Consider the following 13,200-nt stretch of genomic DNA (forward strand, 5'->3'; position numbering starts at 1 on the left):
GATTACGGGATTTATAGCCTTTATTGATAAGGAAGTTGAGAATACAGCCAAAGCCACTGCAGTCTTTGGCCCAGTATCCTGGCATTCCGCAGCTCAGGACTGCTCTAATTCCACTGCCTCATTCGGCTGCACAGGCCTGAGGGGCAACGAGGTGTCTCGCTGGTTCACGTGGTAGAAGCCGCTCCGTGTCTGCTTCCCGAAGATGCATATTAAGGCCACTGTGGCAGTCACCACGCCTAGAATCACTAACACCCCTATGAGGATGCTGACCACGAAGGAGTTCCGATCTGCACAGAAAAGCTGGGAGTAAATATGTGTTCTCCTGCCCCTCCTGAGCTTGCCCCTTCATCCCCACAGCCCCTTTTTTGCTTACCCTGAACATGCATCACCACAAGCAAGGTGTGCGTGCCCCTTGGACTGACTGCCTGACAGTGATAAGTGCCATTGTGATGTAACTTGACAAGGAATGGGGTCCCAATGGGCACCTCACGTCTGGAGCCTTCATGCAGACACTGTAGCTGGGGGACTGGGTTGCCTCGGGCCTCGCATTGCAAAATATGACTAGTCCTATCTTTCCACGCCAGTCGCTGAGGACATTTGGCCGGGTCAATCTTGGGACCATCTGTGAAACCATCATGTGATCAGACCCCAAAATTCCCCAGAGGCACAATGGGGCAAGGGAAATTCAAGTCTTCCTAAGATAGAGGTGAGGAATTGAAAGATCTGATAACTCACAAAGGACACGCAGCTGGACAGTCACGTTCCTGTGTAAGATCTTTCCGTCCACTTCCAGGATGGCATTGCAAAAGAAGTAGCGCCCGTCGTCGCCCTCCGTGGCAGTTACCTGAAGCTGGGCGGGTTCCCCTGGAGCCCGGGCCAGATCCCCGTCCAGCATGACCTGGACTCGGGGCCCAGCCGTGCAACTCACATTCACTTTGGACCCCTCGGTGACGTTGGTCTCGCTCAGGTTCAGAATGGGCCCTAGGAAGGCTAAAGCAGGGCATTGCCCAGGGGCTTACTGGCCACCACCCTCCTACCGCCCTAGCCACGCCCTCCACCACCCTGTTCTCCCGAGGTTTCCAGGCCCCAGGCTGAGAGTTCCAGGCTCTGCTGGATTTGGGGTAGAGGTCCTACCCACACTACAACCCTAATTTGGCAGCTCTGGTCTCTCCCCTGCTTAGTCGCCCCCAAGTGCCACGCCCTGGTGTAGCGGGAGGTCCTTCTTTGTACCTCCTCTGGAACTGCTTTCCTTCCCTTCCCTTCTTACTGAAGACAGTTAAGTTCTTCCGGGCTTCCCGACTTTCGCCTCCCAGGGTCACGTTGCAGACAATTTCCTGTGCACCCTCCTGGTCTTCACGTGCTATGACTGTAGCTGTGGCCCTGAGCGTGTCTCCGTGGATCGTGACTGCAGGATTCAGCATCTGGTCCCCCAGCGCCAGTTGTACTTGGGCCTCAGAGACTGGGAACAGCCCATCCAGGGTGCAGTCCACTGGCCACGAGGTGCCCACCTCCAATGACAGGGGAGTCACAAGGCGCGGGGGAGCCATAGGAAGGACTAGGAAGAAGGATAGTTGTGAACAAGAGGAGGCCTCACACAGTATCCCTCATCCCTGCAACTAGGGTCCTCTTCATGGGATACATTTTCACTTGGGTCACGCCCTTCCCAGAACAACCGGCATGGCCATAGACCTTCCTCCTGGGGCCTTCTCCCTTAGGCTCCTGCTTTTTTTCTGGGGCAACCTTGTTCAGTGGCCAAGAATATGCCTTCCCATAAATTCTTAAGGTCCACAACACCCCCAACTCTGACTCAGTTCATCACCCAACTTCTGCAGCCCCCTCCCTCACCAAAAGTTCGGAGCTGCCTGGGGGCTGAAGTGTTCTGGAACAGTCCCAGCCCTCTGGGCCGCAGGTCCAGTTCAGCTCTGCACGTGAACTTGGCACCGTAGTCACCTCTGCCCGCCAGCACTGTGGCAGTGCCCTCTGCTGGCTCCCCCACAGCAGGTTGCCGGCTCAGTTCCTCCTCCCCACGGAGCAGCACCAGGGTGAGCTGGGCCCGGGGTGCTCCGCCCCACACATGGCATTGCAGGGTGAGGTTCTCACCCACTGGCTGCCAGGGGGGAAGGAGGTCCAACTCCACAAGCTCTGGGAACCCTGGCAGAAGGGAGGAGAAATGTATTTGTCAGCCAACCAACCCTGCAACACCCTACTGCTTGAGACAGGCTGTCCCTGCCCAGAACTGTAACCCCGAACAACTTTTTTTTTTTTTTTTTTTTTTTTTAGTCACTAAAAAAAATATTTTTTCTGGTACTGTGGATGGAACCCTGGGTCTCTGGCATGCTAGGCAAGCACTGTGCCACTGAGCTATATCACCACCCCCCTGTTGATCTTTGTCAGTTTATTCTAGCAAACCTTCAGAGGGCAGAAGAGAAATTTCCTTTCACCCCTACTGCAGGCACTAAAAGTCAAGATTTTCTGTTCCCAAGGACATCACAGCTAAGAAGGAAAAAAAAAATGAGGAAGGAAGAAGATGGACACTTTTTTTAACCACTTATGATATTCATATTAGTCATTGAAGTTCCTGTTTAATCTAGATTTTTCCTTATACTTTCCACCTTCAACTTCAGCCACCTTCATGCTCACATCAACCTAGTGAAATCTTAATCATTCTTTTTTTTTTATTCTTCCCCAGCCATAAAAAGGAGAGGTGGGGTGATACGCTCAGGGACACACAGCCAGAAAGTGACAGAGCCAGGGTAGAATATGGGTCTTGCAAACCGCAGATGTGCATCCTGGAAGTCATACCTAGGCCTTTCCTCCTAGCTTCTGGCCTTGACTCCTGCCTTGGCCACTTCCAGAGACTATTTCTGTTTTCTCCAATCAGTCCCAGATGCTCCCATCTGTCACAATTCACCTGCCATGCAGCAGCCTCTCAGGATGCTCTGGCACGCAGTCACTGGGAACACAATACTTCAGGGCTGGTCCTCTCCCAGGGGTGGCTGCAGTGCCTCTCACAGGCACACCTATATAATCCTGAGCCTGCCAGGTGTGGTGACAAATGCCTGTAATCTCAGTGGCTGCGGAGGCTGAGGCAAGAGGATCATGCATTCACCCTGTCTCAGAATAAAATATAAAAAAGGGCTGGGATGTGGCTCAGTGGTAAAGTGCCCCTGGGTTCAATCTCTGGTCCAAAAGAGAAAAAATTCTGAGCCTCCTTTGTGGAGCAGGTCACTCTTGGCCTTGACAACACAAACGTATTACACAGAGTTCCATTGACTGGCTGCTATGGAAGATATTTAACATCTTAATTTGTATAATTTCAATATGTTTCCACCTTCACCTTGGCTACCACTGGGCAGGGATAGTGGTCTGCAGGTCAAGACTGTGATGCTAGTAATTGGGTTCTTGGGGTTGGCAGAGGAAATCCTGACCTAGTTCCTGTGGTGTAAATGCTCCCACTCTGGCTGACCTGATGCCACTTCATGTGATGCAGAATTAAGAAGAGATGGCCATAGCTTGTCAAGACAAAGGGCACTGGACAAAGGCATCCCAGTGAGTATCCTTCAGAAGCTTCAGGGTACAGGCCCAGGTTATGGTCATGGTAAACTCAAGACATAGATAGGAACATACAAAGAAACATATATAGGCAAATAAACACAAGAGGTCTACATTCATGTTCATCAGTACAGACGCAAGGCTGTGGTGTAGCTCAGTGGTACAGCATAATCTTAGCATGTGAGAGGACCTGGGTTCCATCCCTAGCATCTTAAAAAAAAAAAAAAAAAAGAAAAAGGTAGAAACACTGACACATTGACACATCAACATGCATTCATACACATCCTGAAATGGACATGCACAAACATTTTGATATACAGAAGGATACACACATAGGCAGAGATACTGGTGCACAGGCATAGATGGATATTCAGAGACAGCTAGGCATGGTGATGCACACCTGTAATCCCAGTGACTTGGGAGACTGAGGCGGGAGGATCACAAGTTCAGCCTCAGCAATTTAGAGAGGCTCTAAGCAACTGGGTGAGACTCTGTCTCAACATAAAACATACAAAGGGCTGGGGATGTGGCTCAGTGGTTCAGTGCCCCTGGATTCAATTTCCGGTACCCTCCTCCAAAAAACGAACATTCATAGGCAAATAAACACAGATGCTAACATACACACATACATGTACAATCACATAGTTACACAAACATCTATATAGACACTAGTGCACACACAGGCATATATATAATCATACATACAGTACACTTACCTATGCAGATTGGAATCTGATATTTTTGTAGATTATTCTAATCTTTGCTTTTTGTTGTTTGGTTGGTTGGTTTTTTTGTTGTTGTTTTTTTGGTTTTTTTGGTTTTTGCAATCCTGGGGATTGATCCCAGGCCCTCACACATGCTAGGCAAGCATTCTGCATTTTACCACTGAACACTATATTTTATTGCCCAGGCTGATCTCAAACTTGCAATCTTTCTGCTTAAGCCTCTTGAGTAGCTAGCTGGGGCTACAGAGGGGTACCACCACACCTGAATATTTTATTGCATTATAATTATTTTTTTAAGAGGAGAGAGAGAGAGAATTTTTAATATTTATTTTTTAGTTCTCGGCGGACACAACATCTTTGTTGGTATGTGGTGCTGAGGATCGAACCCGGGTCGCACACATGCCAGGCGAGCGTGCTACCGCTTGAGCCACATCCCCAGCCCGCATTATAATTATTATTGCTTATTTGGGTACTGGTTGGTAGTGGGAATTTAACCCAAGGCTGCTCTATCCCTGAGCTGCACCTCCCAGACCTTTTTTTTTTTTTTTTTTTTTTTGAGACAGGTTCTCACTAAGTTGCCCAGGCTGGCCTCAAACTTTCATTCTTCCTGTCTCAGGAGGATCCCTCCCTGGGATTACAGACCTGTGCTACAGCTGCTGAGAAACTCTGAATGATCCCTAAGAAACCAGTAAGGGGAGGGCAGGGCAGGGATTTGGGAGCTGGGGTGTAGCTGGGTGAGCGCTTGCCAGGCATATCTGAGGCCCTGGGTTCGATACCCATCAGGGGACAGGGTACTTTCTGGAATCCACAGTTGAGATGCATTTCTCTGTCTGCCTGTGTCTGTCTCTTTTGCACACAGCATCCAGGTCTGAGCCCTCGTGCATCCTGCAAACTCAGGATCCCCATTACTCAGAGCCATTGGCCATCTGCCCCCGGCACTGAACAAGGCCAATCCCACCCCCAGGCACATCTACTCACGGTACACAGTGATGTTAGAGGAGCTTGTCATCTGGAAGCCATCACAGAACGCGGAGCAAATGATCTTGCTGTCACCAGTCACATTGCTGAGGCGGAAGGCTGCCCAGCCCTGGTCTTCACCTATGACCTCCTTAGGTAGGGATGTTTCCAGGGTAATGAGCTCAGGATGAGGACAGCTGGTGCTGCAGTTAACTAAGAGAGACCTGCCGGCAGGAAGCACTGGGTCCTGGGGCTCCATCTGCAGGGAGAACTCCTGGCTCTGGCTCTGGGCACCTGCAAGAACAGGAGGAAGTTCTGTGGTTGTTTAGGTGCCCACAACCCACCCAGCAGCAGGCCCCTTTCATGCCCAGATAACGGTCCCTGCTCTGGTGATGTTCCCAGGCCCGCGAGGAAGTAAGGATCAATGAGGGATGTGGGGGGCAGGGGAGGAGGTCAGAGGAGACTGATTGGGCTACTGGGGGAGGTCGGTCAAGGAAGGCTTCCTGGACAGCCAGTTCTGAAGCCTAAGTAGGAATTTGCCAAGTGAAAGAAAAGAGTGATTCTGGCAGAGGAGCCACACAGGCAAAGGTGGGGTTTAGATAAACCTGGGAGTAAATAAGAGGCCTCTAGTACTGAACGGGGGAGAGAGACGAATCTGGAACAGAGCATACATCACAAGCAAGGACCCAACCACCCCCAAAATGAGTCAAGGAGTTAGAACTGTCTCCTGGGGATGCTGGGGAGCCCGTCGTCAGATCTGCGTTTGACTGAAGGGTTTCCAGGGGCGAGGGCTCAGGATGTGCAGTGCTTTGCTTTCTCTGTTCCCTCAACCCCTGCCCGTCCCTTCACCCAGTCCACCCAGCTTGACCAGCCTCACCTAGGGGCAGCAGACAACAGGCCAATAGCTGGAAGATGACCAGAGTCCGGCAGGCTCCCAGCAGCAGGCTGGAAGGTGTCATGGTGGCCAGGCTGAGAAAGGAAGGTGTCTTTAGGAGGTGTCCCACAGGGGACGAGGGAGGAGACGGAAGCCAGCAGTTAAGATTGCAGAAGTGCAGGGGTTGCGTCCTTCCCCAGGCCTGGGGTGAGTAGCGCGAGTCCGTGGCCCCAGGGACCTAGGATGGGGGTCCCAGATGGGGGCCAGCAGCTAGGGAGTCTACAACAGGGACAGGGCAGGACCCAGTTGCTCTGCTGGCACGCAAATGAACCCACAGGAAATGCTGACAGGATAGCGGCTGCTTTTGCTGTCAGTCCTGGAAGCCTTGAGGGTGGGGAGTGAAGGGGGATGACACACCTTCCGTCTGAACTTAGGTGCAGGGACAGGGTTCTGTCCCCAGAGAGGAAGTTAATAGGAGCCTCTAGTACTGTCCTTGAAGCGATAAGGCAGCATTTCGTTTTCTTTTTCCCTTTTTTTTGAGACTAGGTCTCACTATTGCCCAGGCTGCTTCCAACTCCAGGGCTCAAGCAATCCTCCTGCCTCAGCCTCCTGAGTAGCTAGGAGGCTGTATGTGCCGTCCGGCTGCCAATAAGGTGGGATTTCAAGGCAGCATTTCAAGGGACCACAATGCCGGGATTGCTAGGCATAGTTTCAAGGGTCTGTGGGAGATCGCAACCCTCTGGGAGTAGGGGGCAAATAAGAGATTTGGAGGCCACAGTAAGGTGCCTTAGGAAATGTGAGCCACAAAAATGAACAAAGCCAACACTTTTTGGACTTGTGTGCCAGGCCCTGACTGACCACTGAGGACCTGTACATTTGAAGATTTGGGGGACCCCATTTCCTGCAGGTAGTCCTGAGGTGGGGTGTTTTGGCCACAGCTGGGTCCTGAGCCACTGTCTCCCCAGGATGCTGCTCATGGTTGGCTTTTATCACTATTCTGTTCTCCCCTTTCTGCCCTCTCCAGGCAGCTGGTCTCTACTCCAAAAGAAGGATCTAGGAGTCTCTACTCCAAAAGAAGGATCTAGGGGTCTAGGATCTAGGCATTTCCCCTCCCACCCACCCGATCTCTGGCCTCTGGTCAGCCTCCTGGGCCTCTGATCTGAGCTCCAGAGAGAGACCTTGTTGCAGGCCTTGATGCTGCCCCTGCCTTCACCCACTCTCTATCCCTGGGCTCATCCGAGCACCCCCACCCAGAGCATTCCCCCTCCAACCAGGTTGCCCCTCTGCTGCCCTTTCTACTCCCCAAACAGTGCATTTCCCAGCCTAAGTTGAGAACTAAATTTGAAGCTAAAGCCCAAATCAACAGTATTTTGTAGCTGGGCACAGTGGCGCCCGCCTGTAATCGCAAGAGACTCAGGCTGAGGATTACAAGTTTGAGGCCAGCCTCAGCAACTTAGCAAAGCCCTGTCTCATAGTTAAAAAAAAAAAAGGGGGGGGGGCTGGGGTTGAGCTCAGTGGTAAAGCATTCCTGGGTTCAATCCCTAGGACTCCCCCAAAAAAGTATTTTATAAATAGCATATCTGATAAGGGATCAATATTCAGATTATAAAGAATTCATACAACTCAACAAGAAAAAATAACCTTGTTCAAAAATGGGCAAGAGATTCAAACAGACTTTGCTCCAATGATGTGCTTTTGCCAATAAGCATAGGAAAGCTGCTCAACACCACAGGTCATTCAGGAAATGCAAATCAAAACCTCAGTGTAAACTGGACTTGGCTACATTCCCATGTGGTATCCCCTGCTGGGGAAGCCAGTGCAGGGTAACTTGAGCCTAGAAGTTTGAGGCTGACAGACAACCAAGACACCCCATCTCAAAAGTAAAACAAAAGAAAGTCTCTGATGAGATGCCATTTCATGCTCATTAGGATGCCATAACCAAAACCAACAAGGAGAAAATAATTAATGCTGGTGAGGATTAGAGAAACGGGAATCCTTGCCCTTCATTGGTAGAATGTAACATGGTGTAGCTGCTATGGAAAACAGTTTGGCAGATTCTCAAAAAAGTTGAACAGAGAGCTGTGTGCTTCCACTTATTCGAGGTCCCCCACATAGGCAGATTCAATGTTGTGGCCCAGTGGTAGAGCGCTTGCCTCACATGCCTCACATGTGTGAGTTACTGGGTTCAGTTCTCAGCACCGCATATAAATAAATAAGATAAAGGTTCATCAACAACTAAAAAAAACTAAAATAAAATTAAAAAAAGAACACAGGTTTACTGTATGACCCAGCAGTTCTGCCTCTAGTTGTGTGTACCTTAAGGAACTGAAAGCAGGGACTCTGAAATCTGTACACCCATGTTCACAGTGGCATTACGAACAGTAACCAAAAGGTGGTAGCAACTCAAGCACCCATCAGTGGATGAATGGGTAAACAAAATGTGGTTTGTCCATAGAAGGAGATATTATGTAGCCCTAAGAAGGAAGGTTATTCTGACAAAGGTTACAACACAAATCTTATTATTTTTTTCTTTCCCACTGCTTGGGATTGAACCCAGGGACACACTACCCTAGCTATATTCCAATTTTTTTTTTTTTTTTTGGTACTGGGGATTGAACTCAGGGGCACTCGACCACTGACCATATCCACAACCCTATTTTGTATTTTATTTTTAAAGATGGGGTCTCACTGAGTTGCTTAGCACCTCACTTTTGCTAAAGCTGGCTTTGAACTTGAGATCTTCCTGCCTCAGCCTCCTGAGTCACTGGGATTACAGGTGTGCACCACTGTGCTCAGCTCCCCAGCCTTTTTTATTTTTTGCTTTGGAAACAGTCTCACTAAGTTGTCCAGGTTGGCCTCAAATTAGTAATCCTCCAGTCACAGCCTCCTGAGCTACTGGCATTACAAGGGTATACTATCATGCCTGGCTTATGTGATAAACATGAAAGACATTATGTGAAATGAGGTAGGACAGTCACAAAGGATACATGTTGTGTGCTTCCACTTATTCCAGGTCCCTCACATAGGCAGATTCATAGAGACAGTAGAACAGAAGCTACCAGCAGCTCAGATAGGAGGAGGTATTGTGTAATGGGTACAGAATTTCAGTTTGGAAAGATGAATAAGTTCTAGAAATTATAGTGGTATTATATTTAATGCCACTGAACAGTACATTTAAAAATGGTTAAAAGGGGCTGGGGTTGTGGCTCAGCGGTAGACTGCTCACCTAGCACATGTGAACCCTGGGTTTGATCCTCAGCATCACATAAAAATAAATAAGGGGGCTGGGGATGTGGTTCAAGCGGTAACGCGCTCGCCTGGCATGCGTGCGGCCCGGGTTCGATCCTCAGCACCACATACAAAGATGTTGTGTCCACCGAAAACTAAAATAAATATTTTTTAAAAAATAAAATAAATAAGTAAAATAAAGGTATTGTGTTCAACTATAACTAAAAAATAAATATTAAAAAATAAAACAGGAAAAAGTATTATATAAATTTTCACACCAAAAAAATGGCATCCAACTATTTTGTCTTACATCTTTTTTTTTTTAAATTTTTTGGTGGAGATGGACACAACACAACGCATTTTATTTTTTTTATGTGGTGCTGAGGATTGAACCCGGGTCCCATCCGTGCTAAGCGAGCGCTCTACTGCTGAGCCACAATCCCAGCTCTGTCTTACATCTTAAATATGAGATGGACTGAGGGATGGGCAAAGGAATGATTAGGCGAATTGAGCTAGCATTATAAAGCAAATGTGGCCCAGACATTCATTGTAGAATTTAGGGTGTTCATTGAAGAATTCTTCCAACTTTTTTGGATGTCTGAAAATTTTCCAAATGTTGGAAAATAAAAACTGCATCTATGCAGGTCTGGAAGTGCAGCTCTGTGGTAGAGGGCTTGCCTAGTATGTGTGAGGCCCTGGGGTTGATCACTAGCACCACAAAAAGTCAAAACAACAATAAAACCCTGTGCATCCCTGCCAGGCACAGTCTGACAAGTTAGGGAGACCCTCTTAAACTTAAAAAAATATAAAGGGGGGAGCTGGGAATGTAGCTCAATGGTGAAGAGCCCCTGGGTTCAAACCCCAGTACCAACCCGGGTTTGATCCCCAAAGGATGTGGGCAGCTGCTCCTGTCACTAAAACCAGGACTAGCAGATCTGTGCTTCCTGCTGAGAACACAGTGCAACCAGAGAAGGAATCTTGGCCCCTCCACCAAAAAACAAAAAAAACACCAAAAAACGAAAGCAAACAGTTTGTCAAGTTCAGTGGAAAGAGAAATGTGTTAAACTTAACCACAGAGATGACATCATACTAGTAAAATCTATTGGACAACAAACCTGGTTTCAACAACAAATATGTTGCAAGGGGTGAGAAAAGAGAGAAAGCAGAACCCAGAGACTCAAAGAGACTTTCAGGAAACTGCCCTCAACTAAATGCAACTTGGACCTTATTTGGCTGTTTTACAGCCAAATAAGATCCAAGTTGTAGATGGATGCAATATCTTTATTTTTTTAGTTGTAGATGGACGCAATATCTTTATTTATATTTATTTAATTTTATGTGGTGCTCAGTATTGAACCCAGGGCCTCATGCATGCCAGGTAAGTGCTCTAACCCTATCCCTCATTTGGATTTTGATTTGAACAAATTATAAACAGACAAAACACAAATATTTAAGAATCAGTTGGGGAAATCTAAACCTTCATATGCTATACAATGACACTAGGTATTATCTTTAAGCTTTTTCTCTGTGTCAATGACACTGAGATTACTATTTGCAGTTATCTTTTTGAGATACATTTTTGAAGTTTTTACAGATGGAATGATATAATGTGCAGGATTTGTTTCAGAATTACTTAGTGTTAGCCGGGCACAGGGGTGCACACCTGTAGTCCCAATGGCTCAGGAGGCTGTGGCAGGAGGATCGAAAGTTCCAGTCAAAGGGCTGGAGTTGTGGCTCAGTGGTGGAATACTTGCCTGGGTTTGATTTTCCCGAATATAAATAAATTAATAAAAAAAATACTTAAAAAGAAAATTCCAGGGCTGGGGATGTGGCTCAAGTGTTAGCGCGCTCGCCTGGCATGCGTGCGGCCCAGGTTCGATCCTCAGCACCACATACAAAGAAAGATGTTGTGTCCGCCGAAAACTAAAAAATAAATATTAAAATTCTCTCTCTTTCTCTCAAAAAAAAAAATTAAAAAAAAAAAAGAAAAGAAAATTACAGGCCAGTCTCAGCAATTTAGTGAGGACCTGTCTCAAAAATAAAAAGAACTGGGGATGTAGCTCAGTGGTAAAGTGCCCCTGGGTTCAATTCCAGTACCAGCCTCTCCCAGATACTGGGGGTAGGGATGGGGTAGATTTAACACAAGACTGGGGGTGTAGCTCAGTTGTAGAGCACATACTTAGGCATGTGTGGGGCTCTGGGTTCCATCCTCAGCACCAAAACTAAATAAATAAACAAGATTGAGCCCACAGTCTCTGCTCCTTTGTAGGCTGAGGCAAGAGGATCTTTTTTTTTTTTTTTTTTTTTTTTTTTTTTTTTTTTTTTTTTTTAAAGAGAGAGTGAGAGAGAGGGGGACAGAGAGAGAGAGAGAATTTTAACATTTATTTATTTTTTCTTAGTTCTCGGCGGACACAACATCTTTGTTGGTATGTGGTGCTGCTGAGGATCGAACCCGGGCCGCACGCATGCTAGGCGAGCGCGCTACCGCTTGAGCCACATCCCCAGCCCCGAGGCAAGAGGATCTTGAGCCCAGCCTGAGCAACATAGCAAGACCTCCCCTCAAACAAAGAACAAAAGACTGGCCCCTTTGATGCTGCCTGGTGTTTAAGGTGTAGATTTGTTACATTGTTCTCTCTAGTTGGGAATGTTTTAAATTGTCCATAATAAAAGGTTTTAAAAAGTAACTTACACATCCACACAAAAACCTGCACATGGATGTTTATAACAGCTTTATTCATAACTGTCAAAATGTAGAAGGAACCAGGATGTCCTTCAATAGCTGAAAAGATAAACTGGAGTATGTTCAGATGATGTAATGCTATTCAAGGCTTAAAAAAAAAAGAATGGGGTTGTGGCTCAGTGGTTGACCATTTGCCTAGCATGTGTGGGGCACTGGGTTTGGTCCTCAGCACCATATAAAAATAAACAAGGGTTGGGATGTAGTTCAGTGGCAAAGTGCTTGCCTTGCATTCACAAAGCACTGGGTTTGACCCCCAGTTCCAAAGAAAGAAAGAGAACCCCACCAAAAAAAAATGAATGATTGAAAAGATATTATGTCCATCTACAACTTAAAAAAATAAAAATGAGCTCTTAGCCCTGGGTTCCACTTTCAGCATTGCCAAATAACCCAATCAAACCTCAGAAATGAGCTCTCGAGCTACAGAAAGACATGGTGGAAACAAATTCATTTGGCGAAGGGAAAGAAGCCAATCTCAAAGGGCTACATACTGTGTGATTCCCACTGAATGATATTCTGAAAAGGTGAACTTAGAGACAGTGAAGAGATCAATCGGTCTTGGGAGGAGTGGGGATAAATAGGTAGAACAGAGAGGACTTTTAGGACAGTGAAAAGACTTTGGATGACACAAAACATGTTATTGCACATTTGTAAAAACTCAAAAGTGAACTCTAACTTGTACTCTGGGGGATGGTAATGTCAATGCCGGTTCACTGATTCTAGCAAATGTACCTCTGTGGATGCGATGTGGATAGCGAGGGAGGATGTGGCCAGAGAGGGCAGTGGTCTGTGGGAACCCTGCACTTTACACTCTGCTGTGAAACCTAAAACTGCTTTTTTTTTAAAAAAACTTTTTTTTTTTTTTTTAGTTGTAGATGGACACATTGCCTTTTTTATTTATGTGGTACCGAAGAAGATCAAACCCAGTATCTCACACATGTGAGGCAAGTTTTCCACTGAGCCACAACCCCAGCCTTAAAGACTACTTTTTAAAAAATTAAAATTGGGGCCAGGTGCAGTGGCGCATGGCTGTAAACCCAGTGGCTCAGGAGGCTGAGGCAAGAGGATCGAGAGTTCAAAGCCAGCCTCAGCAAAAGCAAGGTGCTAAGCAACTTGGTGAGACCCTG

General features: G+C 47.1%; 1 protein-coding gene and 1 long non-coding RNA gene across 4 annotated transcripts; one reads left to right on the plus strand and one right to left on the minus strand.

Moving 5' to 3' along the window:
• Window positions 1-2: 2 nt before the first annotated feature.
• Icam3 (intercellular adhesion molecule 3) lies at window positions 3-7,198 on the minus strand. 3 transcript variants are annotated; one of them, XM_005336279.5, is made up of 7 exons: window positions 6,112-7,189; window positions 5,256-5,528; window positions 1,846-2,151; window positions 1,268-1,555; window positions 736-990; window positions 374-622; window positions 3-287 (listed from the first exon to the last, which is right to left on the minus strand). In XM_005336279.5, the coding sequence occupies exons 1-7, from the start codon at window positions 6,191-6,193 to the stop codon at window positions 94-96; spliced, it is 1,647 nt and encodes a 548-aa protein (XP_005336336.1). In that variant the 5' UTR covers window positions 6,194-7,189; the 3' UTR covers window positions 3-93. The 3 variants fall into 3 exon arrangements, with proteins under 3 accessions (XP_005336336.1, XP_077892091.1, XP_040146411.1); XM_078035965.1 differs by lacking the exon at window positions 374-622 and having other exon boundaries at window positions 1,231-1,555; window positions 6,112-7,198; XM_040290477.2 differs by lacking the exon at window positions 374-622 and having other exon boundaries at window positions 6,112-7,194.
• Window positions 2,131-11,580, plus strand: LOC144372701 (uncharacterized). The gene is made up of 2 exons (XR_013432621.1): window positions 2,131-3,549; window positions 5,137-11,580. It is a non-coding gene; the product is annotated as an uncharacterized LOC144372701 (long non-coding RNA).
• The last annotated feature ends 1,620 nt before the right edge of the window (window positions 11,581-13,200 follow it).

This window comes from Ictidomys tridecemlineatus, chromosome 2 (assembly GCF_052094955.1).
Source record: "Ictidomys tridecemlineatus isolate mIctTri1 chromosome 2, mIctTri1.hap1, whole genome shotgun sequence".
Taxonomy (NCBI): domain Eukaryota; kingdom Metazoa; phylum Chordata; class Mammalia; order Rodentia; family Sciuridae; genus Ictidomys; species Ictidomys tridecemlineatus.